The sequence below is a fragment of the Cricetulus griseus genome (assembly GCF_003668045.3).
Source record: "Cricetulus griseus strain 17A/GY chromosome 1 unlocalized genomic scaffold, alternate assembly CriGri-PICRH-1.0 chr1_1, whole genome shotgun sequence".
Classification (NCBI taxonomy): domain Eukaryota; kingdom Metazoa; phylum Chordata; class Mammalia; order Rodentia; family Cricetidae; genus Cricetulus; species Cricetulus griseus.
The window spans coordinates 253,580,418-253,593,976 of NW_023276807.1; the positions used below are offsets into that span (position 1 = coordinate 253,580,418).

General features: G+C 41.0%; 1 protein-coding gene across 3 annotated transcripts in view; it reads left to right on the forward strand.

Annotated features, from left to right (window-relative positions):
• Positions 1 to 13,169, forward strand: part of Lmo7 (LIM domain 7) — a 122,631-nt gene extending 109,462 nt beyond the window's left edge. For all 3 annotated transcript variants that reach the window (XM_035452608.1, XM_035452607.1, XM_035452609.1), the window contains 6 exons: positions 1,937 to 1,989; positions 4,166 to 4,379; positions 7,623 to 7,913; positions 9,706 to 9,814; positions 11,076 to 11,178; positions 12,415 to 13,169. In XM_035452608.1, coding sequence (XP_035308499.1) covers positions 1,937 to 1,989; positions 4,166 to 4,379; positions 7,623 to 7,913; positions 9,706 to 9,814; positions 11,076 to 11,178; positions 12,415 to 12,437 — 793 coding nt within the window. In that variant the 3' untranslated portion in view covers positions 12,438 to 13,169. The remainder of the gene's footprint in view (positions 1 to 1,936; positions 1,990 to 4,165; positions 4,380 to 7,622; positions 7,914 to 9,705; positions 9,815 to 11,075; positions 11,179 to 12,414) is intronic.
• Positions 13,170 to 13,559: the final 390 nt, after the last annotated feature.

Sequence of the window (13,559 nt, forward strand, 5' to 3'; positions counted from 1 at the left end):
TTGCCTGGTACTCACTATGTAGCCCGGGCTAGCTTTCTTCCATCTGTGTTGGGACTACAGGTGTGTTTCTCCTTATCCAGGAGACAATTTTCTTTAAAAAGGCACAATGAGTCACTCAAGATTACCTAAAAATGATAATGTTTTGGGGGCATCTGATGAGAATTGTGACCTTTCTCTTAGTACTATGAAAACCACTGGTCTGTTTTGGAAAGAAAAACAGAATTTTAGCGATCAGAAAAGGTACAAAGTACATGTGTTTAAAGTTTCCTAAAGCATTAAGCTTTAATATTTGCAAGCAATTAAAAAAAAACACTTTGCTGTTTTGAAACCACTAAGGACTTTTGAATAGCCCATCTGTAGATGTCCAGTCTGTGGGCTCATTAGCCTCTGCTCGCAGAGCTGAAATGCTCCCTCTAGGATGCTTGCCTGAGTTATTAGATACAAGGAAAGAGGCACATTTACTGGCAACTGTGGGGGGAGTGAGAGAGCTCAGAGGACAATGGTGGAAGTGTGGGAATAACTAGGTAGGAATGACATATTCAATAGCTAGCAAAAAGCCTCTCAATAAATGACCTGATTGTGGTGAACCCCTCCCCCCCCAGAAACTAGGTAACATTAAAATGTCTGCTCCCCTTTCTCATTGTTTTATTCACTTTACATACTTTATTTCTCAGTACAACTCTATGAGAAGATATATTTAGTCCTATATTTTAAATATGGGATGAAACAGAAACTTGCATAGGTTGACAGTTGGCTAAGAGCCCCGAGATGAGAAAAGCTAGGAATCACTAATCTATCAACTTTCAGTGTTCTGCCTAGAATGCGGGTAGTGAAAAGCTAACTAAGAAAGAAACCAAGCCAACATAAACAAACAGAAGGTCAGAATTATGATCTGAGCACTGGGGAGGAGGAGGGGAGGGGATCTCTGTATGCTCAAGGCCAGCTTTTACTGTACATCTGTCTTTTAAACCTCTGGTTGGATCTATATAATTAGGGAGTATATAATATATATATATAGTAATATAGAATACTATAAATAGTGCTATGTATAATACATAGACTCTGTATATATTATGTAGCACATACCTTATAGGCATTGGTGAGTGCAGCCTGACATCTGGTGACAAGCGTTTTCTTTGTAAAAACAGGCATGACTCGACAGATGTAGCTGTCAGTTATAGCACGTTATCGCACATTATAGGTTATTACACAGGATGCAGACATATACTATATATGCACAGAACATCTGTATATGGCATTGTTACTATTTCTGAAGTTCCACTGATTTGTAGAATGAGGAGATGAGCCTGTGACCTTGTTCAGACCTTCAAACAGCATTTTCAGAGTAGCCTGCACAGTCAGTATGCCTCACTACCTATTTGGAATGCCAGGATAGCGTTTGGCAAATGGATGAATGATCTGTGGCCTCCTGGTGCCTTTATCCACATCTTGATGCCAGGTGGTATGGAGGAGGCAGCACAGACTGACTGAGTGAGCTGGTGGCTGGTGCAGGAGCCAGCATGGACAGAGCAGTCTCCACCATTTTAGGAAGGAGAGAGGGTTCCACACATTTTGTGTATTTCCAGCATTTCTTCGGTTTACTGCTAGTTTGCATAATGTGAAAAATTCCTTGGTTCAGAAATAAACACATCTCCCAAAAGACATAGGAAATAAATATCTACTTAAAAATAAATCTTTGCCAGGAGTAGTGGCGCATGCCTTTAATCCCAGCACTTGGGAGGCAGAGGCAGGTGGATCTCTGAATTTAAGGCCAGCCTGGTCTACAGAGCAAGTTCTAGGACAGGCAGGACTACATAGAGAAACCCTGTCTTGGATAAACAAACAAACAAACAAAAAACCAAAACCAGCTTTTCTGGAATAAAATAAAAATGTTAAAAAATGTTAAATGTGACATATTTAATATATTCTGTTTTAGGAGTAAGTCAAGATCTACTACAGAACTAAATGATGCTGCCACAGAGAAAAATGGTAAGTGTGATGTTTGTATTCAAACTTTGTTCAAGGTGGTCATATACTATGATTAACATTTTTCAGTGCTGGAAACTTTAGATTCATTAGTATTAGATGGTTAACATGCTATTTTGAGTAATTGCAATAAATAACTAGTGTTTATTTTGGCTTTCTTTATAATAGAGAGAGTACTGCACTGGGGCATTTGAATGCCTAAGAAATATGTGGGATATTTGCGGAGAAAATGTTGACGCCACTTTGCATAGTAGATTTTATCTTGCAGCTAACGTATGAGGACAGGAAGTAATGTTGTAGAGGATTTAAACAGTTCATATAAATCTGAAGTCATTCATGTAGATGGCAAAAGGTCTGAAAATCCAGTGATAGGGTTTTTCTTTTCATTATTGAAAATCATTTGGAACTTGGAGCTTGATATAAAATATAGTCCTGGTTAACCCCACATAACTGAAATTACCTAAGAAAAAGCCCTAAGCAATAGCATCATATGTGTAGAGTTTGCATAAGCAAATTATTGGTCAGTTCTGCGCATGAAGAAATGTTCAGGCGAGGACTGAGGTGGACAGAAATGCTTTGGCTCTGTCACCGGCCTCTAAGGCAATTCACATCTCTGATGCCAGCTATTTCTGTTTTTAAAATGAATAAATAATAATGTGTGTTCTGTGTATTATCTTTAAACTGCTGAGAAGGAATTTTTTAAAATTTAAATCTCACTATAAGAAAAACATTGTTTATTTCATTGGCCTGGGGTCTGGTGGCAGCTGATAGGTGTGTGGTCAAAACTCATAAAATTAAGTTTTCATTAGAGTAGGTGGCAGTTTCATTGAAGGTAGGACCTTCGGTTCTCTATGCCCTACTTGACTTGCCAGCATTTTGGGCTCACCTTTCCCCCCAAGAAACACAGCTTTAAACTTTCTACATCTCTTATGTCTTCACTCAGCACATACTTCTAATGAGTTCCCTCTGGTCTTTGTATCTTTTCTATTTGGATTTCCAGCTCTTCTCCCTTGAACTTGACCTAGCCACTATTCAAATTATAGATTAAGTACACTTGTCTTGTGTGACACACTTTCAGTCTGTGGTGTTTGTACTCTGCCCCAAGTGAAACCTAGTTGGCCTGTGCGCACCTGTGACCTCTGAAACAGCTGCTCATTGTGTTTTGTGTCTCACCGGGTTGCTGGTAATGTATTCTTTTGTCCCTGTGCCTGCCACACCTCCTTGAATTAGCAGACACTAAGAAATGATTACATATTTGATGGGATGACTTGGTTATGCCATTAATGTACACTTAAAATGAAAAATGTTTTATTTAAAACTAGCACATTGATGTTGCTATTAATATACTAAGTGTAGGTGTGTACTAAAAAGCAACAACAACAAACTTCTGTGGCCTGGCTCATTGCCTACTTGAAGAGATACCTAAACAAGCTAAATATTCTGAAACTGTGGTAATAACAATGAATTTAGAGAAGAAAAAAAATCCTTAGTTAAAATTTTCTAATCCCAAACTAAAGCAAGGACGATGCCTCCAGGTTGCATGTGTTTTACATAAATAGGCAATTAGTCAGAAAACCCTGGGGATGCAAGCTGACTTAATTACCACTAATAAACTTAATAATTATATATGTATTACAGTTTATAAATTTTTTAGAGCACAAACAAATCTGATAATATTATGGACAATTATTTTCTCTTGTTCACCAGGGCTATGTCAGTGACTGATTAATACCACCGTGTTGTCATTACTTATTCTTTGGCTTATACCATAAACACTTAGCCCCTGCCAACTAGGGATATGTGCTTTTGGGCTGTAAGGGGAATTCCCTGTTTCCATGCAGACTGTTTGTAGCGAACCTTCAATGAGTGCTCTTGATTGAGAGAAGGAAAAGATAGATGCACATTTTATAACTCAACATGAACATTACAGTTCTGGGATCTATAGGATTTGTGTGTGTGTGTGTGTGTGTGTGAGAGAGAGAGAGAGAGAGAGAGAGAGAGAGAGAGAGAGAGAGAGAGAGAGAGAGAGAGAGAGAGAGCACCCTATGGACATCTCTTCACATGGAACTGGAGTTTTCTGGGCTAGGAGGCAGCTAGTTATGCTGTCTTTGGAGCCTGAGCCACTATCATTTCTTGTGTTATACTTACTACTGAAGCTTTTGGTATGTTCTTAATTTAGGAAGCAGCAAATATTCAGACAGAATTGGGACTACTAGCTTTTCACAAAGGATCTCCAAGAAGGATCAAGGCCCCTCAGAAGCAGAGTTGGAGAGACAGCAAATCCTTCAGGAAATGAGGAAGAGAACATCTCTCCATAATGACAACAGCTGGATCCGACAGCGCAGTGCCAGTGTGAACAAAGAGCCCATCTGCCTGCCTGGGATCATGAGAAGGTACCAGACAGTTCATGATTTTTTGCTGTGAGGCAAATGTCTCATTTCTAGGTCTTTTTTTTTTCCTTTATGGCAGTAAGCTATTATCAGACACAGTTGTTGTATCTGGCCCATCTCATTTAAACTGGGGGACAATGAATTTGGAAATGGGACTCAGATAACTAAATATGAATTGATTCTTTCTTGTGTGTTAAACTTGAAGAGAAGGAAGCGTACTTGTGTTCATAACCAGGCTAATGGCTAGGTTGGAATCATGATAATTGGGTTCACAAAAACTGTGAAAAAGCTAACTTGGTAACTTTGAAGACGGTGAATATGTAGATACAAGTTGGAGTGAGTGGCTGGGCATTTTAAGAGACCTATGTTGGCAAATAACACTGCAGCCATTCTGTCAGCGCTCTGTCTGACGGCTGAGCTAGGGAAACTTATTTGCAACATGTTTCAGATAAAGAACCAATTATTTCAATATACAAATAGCTGTTTTAAAACCAACAGGTAAATCCTAGTCACTTTATCTATGTGTGTATCTATGTCTGTCTATCTGTATCATCTAAATTATACAAGTGATGTGAGGAGGTAGTTCATAGGAAACAAACAAAATCAGTAAATATATAAAAATCAATGCCACTCCTCAAGTGACAATGACATATCCTTTTGCTTATGAAATTTTCACAGTATTAAGAGATTGATTAAACAAGAGATTGATTGGTACAGGCAATGCATAAGAAAGTAAGAATTCCTTTTTCCAATGATTCAATAATTTTTCATGGTAAATTAAGCAAAGGTGTGCCATTTCCTTAGTAGGGTTCTATTTTCTAGATATTGTAAATAAACATACAAAGATAAAGATGAGGGTATACAATATTGGAAATATTAGAAAAACAAATCTCCCCACTCTATCCCCATCCCCACCAAATCTCTCTCCCTCCTCCCTCCCTCCTCCTCCTCCCTCCCTCCCCCTCTCCTCCTCCCTCCCTCCCTCCCTCCCTTCACGCCCTTCTCCTTCCACTTTTTTTCAAGACAGGGTTTCTCCCATAGCCCTGGCTATCGAAAAGGCTGCTTCCCAGGTACTGGGATTAGAGGTGTGCCCCACCCCCGCCTAGCACAGGATTTCTCTTTTCAGGGCACCTAGTTGCGTTCATAGTGGCAGAGCAATAAGAATACTCTACAAGCATTATGAAGTGAAGATGCACCGTGTACAATCAGCACCTCAAAGGCAGGGAGTGAAGGAGTCCAGCACTCTTAGGATTTACACATGGAATAAACTTTGCATGTTCTTTCTTTATTGAAACACACTTAATTTAAAATAGTAATTCCTCTTCCAGGTGTGAGGGGTGCCTGGTTTGTTCTTTGCCTGGCATTGGCTTTGGCACTTGAGCAACTTTAGATCTGGAGTTGGCACAATTTTTTTTTCTTTCAAATAAAAGAGACAGGGGTAATGGTTTGGCAGCCCACATAGATCTCTGCCATGTATCCGTTGTTTCTTTAATGACCCTGAACATGTAAAATGCCCATGAGCTCTGCCTGTCTTGCAATGGATTGCACTTTGGTGAACCTGCCTGAAGTGACCCCCTCATGGTGCTCAGCCAGAGGTCTTGTTTTGTAATCTTATTCCCACGAAGCTGCTGGGACTTCCTTGTGGTGTGTTATTCACATCTTTCAGAATGACAGTTTCTGACATGAACATGCTTGTCACTCTCCAAGTCTATCATGTTTTCCCCACTCTTCAAAGCAGACCCAGGGTCAAACCCAGTCTCTGGAAGGGGCTGGGCAGGGAGGAGATACAAAAAGGCACAGTCCTGTGGGGACCATGAAGGGACTTAACAAGATTCAAGATCATATATGTTCAGTGGTAAATAAGCTATTTTCAGCTATTGTAAAAGAATAAAAACCACATTGTTCCCATTTGCTGAAGAATGCTACAGAGTGAGTGCATTTACATATAAGCATGTATTAACTTACATATACAAATTTGTGTGTGTATGTAGGTATTTCCTTGCCTATCTGAGACAAATGTGTAATGATTCTTGATTGAGGGTTGTTACTTTGGGGGATTAGGGAAGGAATAGAAAGTGAGAGAAGGAGAAACCTAGTTCCCATCCTCAAAAGCCCCTTTCATATTGCTCAACTCATTCTCTGCATAATGACATGTTGTTTGTGGTGATACATACATACGTCTTTAAGCTAAAAATAGCTGTATTCTTTAAGCTCCTGGTAGGAAGAAAGTTTTACAAGTACTAGCAAAATTGTGAGCAGAAAGCTGCTCACAATTCAGAAGCTTTTGTAGAATGGGTAACTCCTGTCCTCAGTCCAAGGAAAGAGCCTATGGACTGCTCCCAGGCAGGGGCATATTGAACAGTTACTGACACAAAGGACTTGGGGTGTTGAGAATGTATGGGGGGCAGCAGGCCTGGGTTGCAGTGGAATCCAGGGGACTTTGGTTTGAGGCCAGAGCATTACCCACACACTTCTGGTTTGGTCAAAGGAATGTCTATGAGATTAAAAACAAAATCTTGTATGGTGCTGTGAAGATTAAGTTAATATATCTGTGGAAATATCTACCTTAATACTATGTGCTTAAAATTTATTTTCTGGTTGAATTTTGATTTTGGTTTATATTTCTAAGCTGTTTAAGATTCAAGGGATGGATGACTGCTTTCTAGTACTCACTTTTATTTTTTTAAAAAAATAAAAGCAATATTGTTCATCCACATAGAGGGATACTCTCTAAGCCAAGACACCCGAGGGTGGGCCTAGGCCCTATCCATCCTCCCTGGGGAGCAGAAAGGATGTGTGATAGATAGGGTTTTAGTTGGGGGGGTAGGGGAGGAGGGGAGGGAGTGGGAACTGGGATTGACATGTAAAACAATCTTGTTTATAATTCAAATAAAAAAATGAAAAAAAACCATAATGTTCTCATTTGCTGAAGAATGCTCTACAGTGAGTGCATCTATCTATAAGCATGTAGTAACCTACATATACAAATTTTCTTCTCACTTTGACACTTGGTCACTGGTCTAAGCACCACACCAAAGAAGGATATGGAAATATGAAATGTCACAGCACCTCTGCTGCAGACCAATTTTATTATGAAAAGTAACTGTGTATGTAACAGGACTCAGATTAATTACAGCCTGGGAAATACATAAAATGGGTCTTGTATTGATCCTGATGTATTACATGCAACGGATGCTCTCCAGTCGAGTGACTCACATTACTCTTGTGACTTCTTCCACGTTTCAGAGGGGAGTCTTTGGACAACCTGGACTCCCAGCGGCCCAGTTCCTGGAGGCAGTCTCCATGGCACAGCCAGCCCGCAGGAGTCTATGCCTCGTCCTCTGTCCAAGACTTCAGTCGCCCGCCTCCTCAGCTGTTGTCTACATCAAACCGTGCCTACATGAGGAACCCATCCTCTGCCGTACCGCCTCCAGCTGGCCCTGTGAAGAGCATCAACCCAGGCCCTGCCCCAGGGTCTCCCACCCCACACAGCTATTCCTCTTCAATGTCACAGTCAGGCTCTCAGCTCCGTAACAGGTGAGGCCCCTTTTGCCCCCTTGTCTCAATTTCAAGTGTGTTTCTCCATTGAAGCCTTGCCCAAATTATCCAGCAAAGAAGAAGAGCAAGTCCTTTTGAGTGCATGAAATTTGGTGTTCTTGTATCAAAGCAAATAAGAAGGCTTTCTTCGGCCTCTGTCTGTTGCCTGCCTAGTGTCTACAGATGTCTGGGAAAGGCACTCCAGACTTTCAACATGTCTGCATGTCACCAGGCTCTCTGTTGCCTGTGCTTTTGGTCAGTGTCTCAGCTGGAAGATTTCTCTGAATAGATAACCAGGTGGCATCAACAAATGATACAGGGACTTACGAATGCTTTCATATTTACGAGTAGGAGCAGTGCTATGCAGTGTCTGACTTTGAATGGCACTCTAATAGAAACTCGTTGGGATGGAGTGTGAACAAAAGCATGATGAGTAGGCTTCATAGCCCAGGCAGTTTGAATGAGCTGGATTAAAAAAAAAAAAAATCTTCCTGTAGGTTTGATCTTGCTTTCGGAGTCTTGGGTTGCTTCACCTGTGACCCAGTCTGCCCCCAGTTGTTCAGTCTTCATCACTTGACTTTGGCAGTTCTTATGTTCTGGGGAGGGTGTAAAAGTTAGGTAGAATCTTGAATGGTCCCTTGTCCTGGGTCATGGGGTGAAGCCCTGATGTCCATGTGGGTTGTATTTTCATATCTTCACAGCTTCTCCATGAGTCAGTCCTCTGTTGTCATCTCAAAGGAGTTCTAGTTTGCATTACAAATGTAATGATGAAAGGTAGAAATCCACTGACATTTGAGTATTTTAAGCTATTAATTGACTTATGTAAGTGTGTGTAAATATACATACATATATGTATGTATATATCAACTCAAAATGATGTTACAATTACCAAGATCTACAAAATATGTAAGGGAGTTGAGGTAAAGGAACAGGGGTCAGGAGGCCTTAGGGTCAGTTTTTTTTGGGTAGATGGAATTTGCAGAGGAGAGGAACCACCACTCATTTATTCTCCCACTGCAGCCCTGTATGTGATAATAAGGCAGGGGGGAGAGCTCAGAACAGGTCATGGGCCTCTCTGCCCAGGGAAGGACTTTGCCCAAAGATGGATTGCTGTCTTCACACATGAATAGCCATGCACTCCCTGCACACCCCGTGGCCTGGTGTTGTTGCACTCCTTCTGCTGGGGTGAGAAAGTAAAGATGAAGTCAGTGTCTCCTTAGCACTAGCAGAGACCAGCCCTAGATCTAAAAGTAAAGTGGGAATCCCCATTGCTGACTCATCGGCAGCTATTGGGCCCTGATGACTTCATTCTCAACAGAAGTGCAGTCACAAAAGTGCTCCTCTTTCCAGTCAGAAAATTGAAAAAGAAGGGGTAGAAAGTAAGGTGAGAAGGCAAATCAAAGAGACTCTGGAGTGGACCTGGGAGTGGAATGCCATGAGTGGAATTTTGTATATCAGTCAACTGAATTAGCAAGAAGATGTCGCAGATCAGAGATACCGATTAAGTCCATATGTGGTCTCAGGAATGGATTCAAAGTCCCAAGTGGACCAATTGCATTGAAATTGTTCCTTTAGGTGAACAGGCATCAAGGTCCCCAGAGCCTCCATTGAGACAGTTCAAGGTGTATAATGAAGTCATGCTTTATTTAGCTGGCTGCAAAAGTTTCTCTCCCATGGATGTAAAGAGCCTTTCTTCAGTTGTTATCATTTCTACCAATGACAGTGTGACTTTGAATGCCAGCCTTGCACAGCATAGGTGAAAGCCTCCACTGCATTCTTGTTCCACATCTAGGTCAGTGAGTGGGAAGCGTGTGTGTTCCTACTGTAATAACATTCTGGGCAAAGGAGCTGCTATGATCATCGAGACCCTGGGTCTTTGTTATCATTTACAATGTTTTAAGGTGAGCCTGAGACAAAGAGCTTGCCGGCCGGCTGCAATGCTTTGCTTGGAGAGCGCATGGCTTCTGTGAGCCCTGGGTTGTGGATATGCCACTAACAAGCTTGGCCTGTTGTTTGTCAGTCTGTGCTGCTCGTGGGAGTCCTAAATTGCTTGCTGCTACTTGGTTCTCAAACCTGGAATCTTCTTATAAAAGTCAGTCTGCCAGCCCTATACTTTTTGTAGCCCTAATCTTCTAGGATCCTATAAATAAAATTTATGGTGCCAAGTGTGTTCTCTAGTATGTTGCCACAGGTAGACTTAAATTTTAATTTACCAGTGTTATTAGCAGCATAGAGACATGCAGTTATCAGTGTCTAATGGATAGCTTTTAATAGTGTCGGGAAGGAAAACCACTATAAATAGTTTTACAATTTCACAGCCTGCTTATACCTGATAGTGTTTTTGTATACAGGGAAGGGTTCAGGCTGTAACTCTTGATTTTACAGTATCTGCCTCTGAATGCATCATTTTAATTCTTGAGCTCTCATTGGGACAGTAGAAGGTCTCCCCATTTTTGATCCAGGAGTTCTAAAGTTAGCAGCTCGCTTAAGCATATACATACATTTGTACATGTAAATCCATGTAGAGCAGAATGAGTCAAAATAGTGTTTGAACACACACACACACACACACACACAGAGAGAGAGAGAGAGAGAGAGAGAGAGAGAGAGAGGAGAGAGGAGAGAGAGAGAGAGAGAGAGAGAGAGAGAGAGAGAGAGAGAGAGAGAGAGAGAGAGAGAACACTAAAGTCCCTAGCCTTGACTTAAGGCACCCTATGAATGCTTGCTCATCTAGAGCTCTGGGGACACTGGGAGTGGGCCCATTCTAGACTATACTTCCAGAAACCAAATTCTATTTTTCTTCTGTTCTTACATGTGGTGAGTTTGCCTTTATTTCCTTGGGGCAATGAAGACTAAATTTCTCTAATCTAATCAGCAAATTGTTTTTATATTTCTCCACCCCCAGTATAGAGTGATTGCCTTGGTTCTTAAATTTTGCTTTATGAATTCTTAGTGTCTAACCCTGCAGGCTGATTTTAATCCACTAATTGTCCTTTGGCCTTCCCGCCCCTTTGCTCCGTTGTGATATACCCAGGGTTTAGAAGCTGCACCCTAGAACCCGCTCACCCCACTCTGTATGTCCTTCATCCCGTGCATCTCTCTTCTGGGAGTGCTCCAGGGTTTCTGGCACTCCCTCATGGTGCCTTTTCTTTTGTTCATCAGTGTGTCTCCTGTGAATGTGACCTCGGAGGCTCTTCCTCAGGAGCAGAAGTCAGAATCCGAAACAACCAACTGTACTGCAATGACTGCTATCTCCGATTCAAATGTAAGAGAGCAAATTAGAGAGAAAATTTCTTGTCTTTTGAGGAGACCACGGGTTCCTCTGCCTTTCCCTGAGCCTGAAGCCACCTCCTCCTCAGCTTCACTACCATAGAATCCTGGGTTTCAGGGGTCATAGTCTGTCCCCTTCAAAGAGGCTATGTAAGGTGTCCCAGCCACCTAGGAGTGGGTTGTGGGGTGGAGGTACTGAAGGGGCTTGTACCCAGAAATCAGGACATTGACCCTCATTTGCAAAGATCGGGAGAAACTTCTAATGACTCCTGGGCACAGAACAAGTCTGCTTTCTGATTAAGGCTCCATCTCTCATCATCTCATTTCCGTTAGCTAATGATGAGATCTTATTTTGTGACTTACAACGTAACCAACTCTGAAAACGATTGAATCTAAGATGTCACTTTCTGCTTTATGTTAATATGTAGCCATGTATCCATCCACACATAACATTTGAAAAAGAGAGCCTTGATTCTGTTTATGTAGTGTTTCAGTGTCATTTAATTAAAAGAACATTTTTAAATGGTACTTTTTCTCTAAGCATGTGTTTGAGCACCGTGAAGTATAGGTAGCCTCGGTTGTGTGTGCTTTATAACCTCAGCAAGACAACAGTTAATTGCTGTATATCATTTTGAATCTTGACGATGGTAACATGTTTCTTCCTTGTTGCGAAAGGGTTTTACAAGTGGTATCTACAAACCTATTGCTTTTGAACTCAGAGGTATTTATATGGCCCCTTATATGAAGCGTGCTTGGAAGTGATTTGAACTGGTCAACTCTCTCTTATCTGTCAATGGCTTCTGAGCCTTCTCCATGACAAGGCCGCCCTTGGATATTGACCCTGAAGTTGGGAGAACATCAAGGCTGGGCATGGGGTCTTGGGGGGAGTGTGTATGTGTGTGCACTTTTCTCTTTTGAATCCAGGCCAAATATAATTGATTTTTGAAATCATTGCCCATGCCTTTTCTCTCCTTCAGTACAAATAATAGAGAGTTGAAGGCTTTTTTTTTCCCTTTCTGATTCAAGCAGTTAATTTTGACCCTGTTTTACAAATAAAGAATTGTAGACCCCAGGCTGGACTTGCCTACCTGTATCCTAAGACGGAGTGACAGGCAACTCTCTCTACCTCACTGGGCCACTCTGAGTGATGACTGCTATGCGTCCCCATGAGCTGACATTCACATGCTTTGGAATCTGAGCACTTTTCTCTCTTCTCTCCTCGCCTGATCAGCTGGACGGCCAACCGCCATGTGAAGTAAGGCTCCATTCGAACGCCCTGTTGCAGATAGAAGAGGAGGCGGTGGCTGCCGATGCAGAACTATAAATACGCCCCCTCCCCCGCCCCTTTTTTAGAAAAAGAATAACCTTTGCCTCATTAGGTGACATAGGAACACTGTAGTTTTGGGAGGACCTGTATTTTTGTTGTTTATTTATAAGAAGGTAATTATGTGTGTTGGGGGAAGTACAGTATTTGCCTTTTGAATTCAGCATCCTAAAAGCACAAGTGGGAAAAAACCCCCAAGAACTTAAAAAAAAATACTTTTGAGGCCGATGGTGATCTAGTGTGACTCTTTAGTGGTGTTTTGAAAAGGGTATTTTGTTTTATTTTTTTTTAAGTTCTTGCACATTATTTGAAATAGTTAATATAAATATGTAATTGTGTTTACTGTTTATTGTATTCTAAGTTAATGTGGAACCATATGAATAATTTCATTTAAATCCACCCATAAATTTGCTTTTTGTGGCTTTCTTTACACAGAAATAATCCAATTGAAAAATAATTTTGCTTATGTATTATTTTATTTGCTTGAGGAGGGCATTCTATTTTCTTTACAAGGACTGTTGTTGCTAAGCAAATATCAGTAGAAAGCTGCTTATTTTCAGTAATGAAAAATAACCATGGTTTGTATACCAGGAATTTTCTCCAGAAACTAGAAAGCTTTTCTGTTCCAATGTCTTTGTAAATAAAATTGGTGATACATTTAAGGAGTGGTTCTTTTTTTTAAAAAAAAAATGTATTGAATTATTAATTTGCTCATTTAATGAATTTGTGTCTTTTGCAGTCCTTTTTTTTTAAAGTTAAAAATATGTGGTGCGTGTGTGTGTGTGTGTGTGTGTGTGTGTGTGTGTGTGTGTGTGTGTGTGTGTGTCACAGGCATGGGGTATCTGTGGAGGTCGGAGGAGAGGGTGGTGAGGTAATGTGAGAGATCTAGCATGGGCCCTGGCGACTGAATTCAGGTCCTGAAAGAGCAACAAGTGCTTTTACCTTCTGTCGGTGCTTCAGTTATCCCTGCAAGCCTTTTAAGTATATTTCAATATGTTACCTTCTTGCTATTATATTTTACTAAGGTACAATCAACAATCATAAAGGGCATG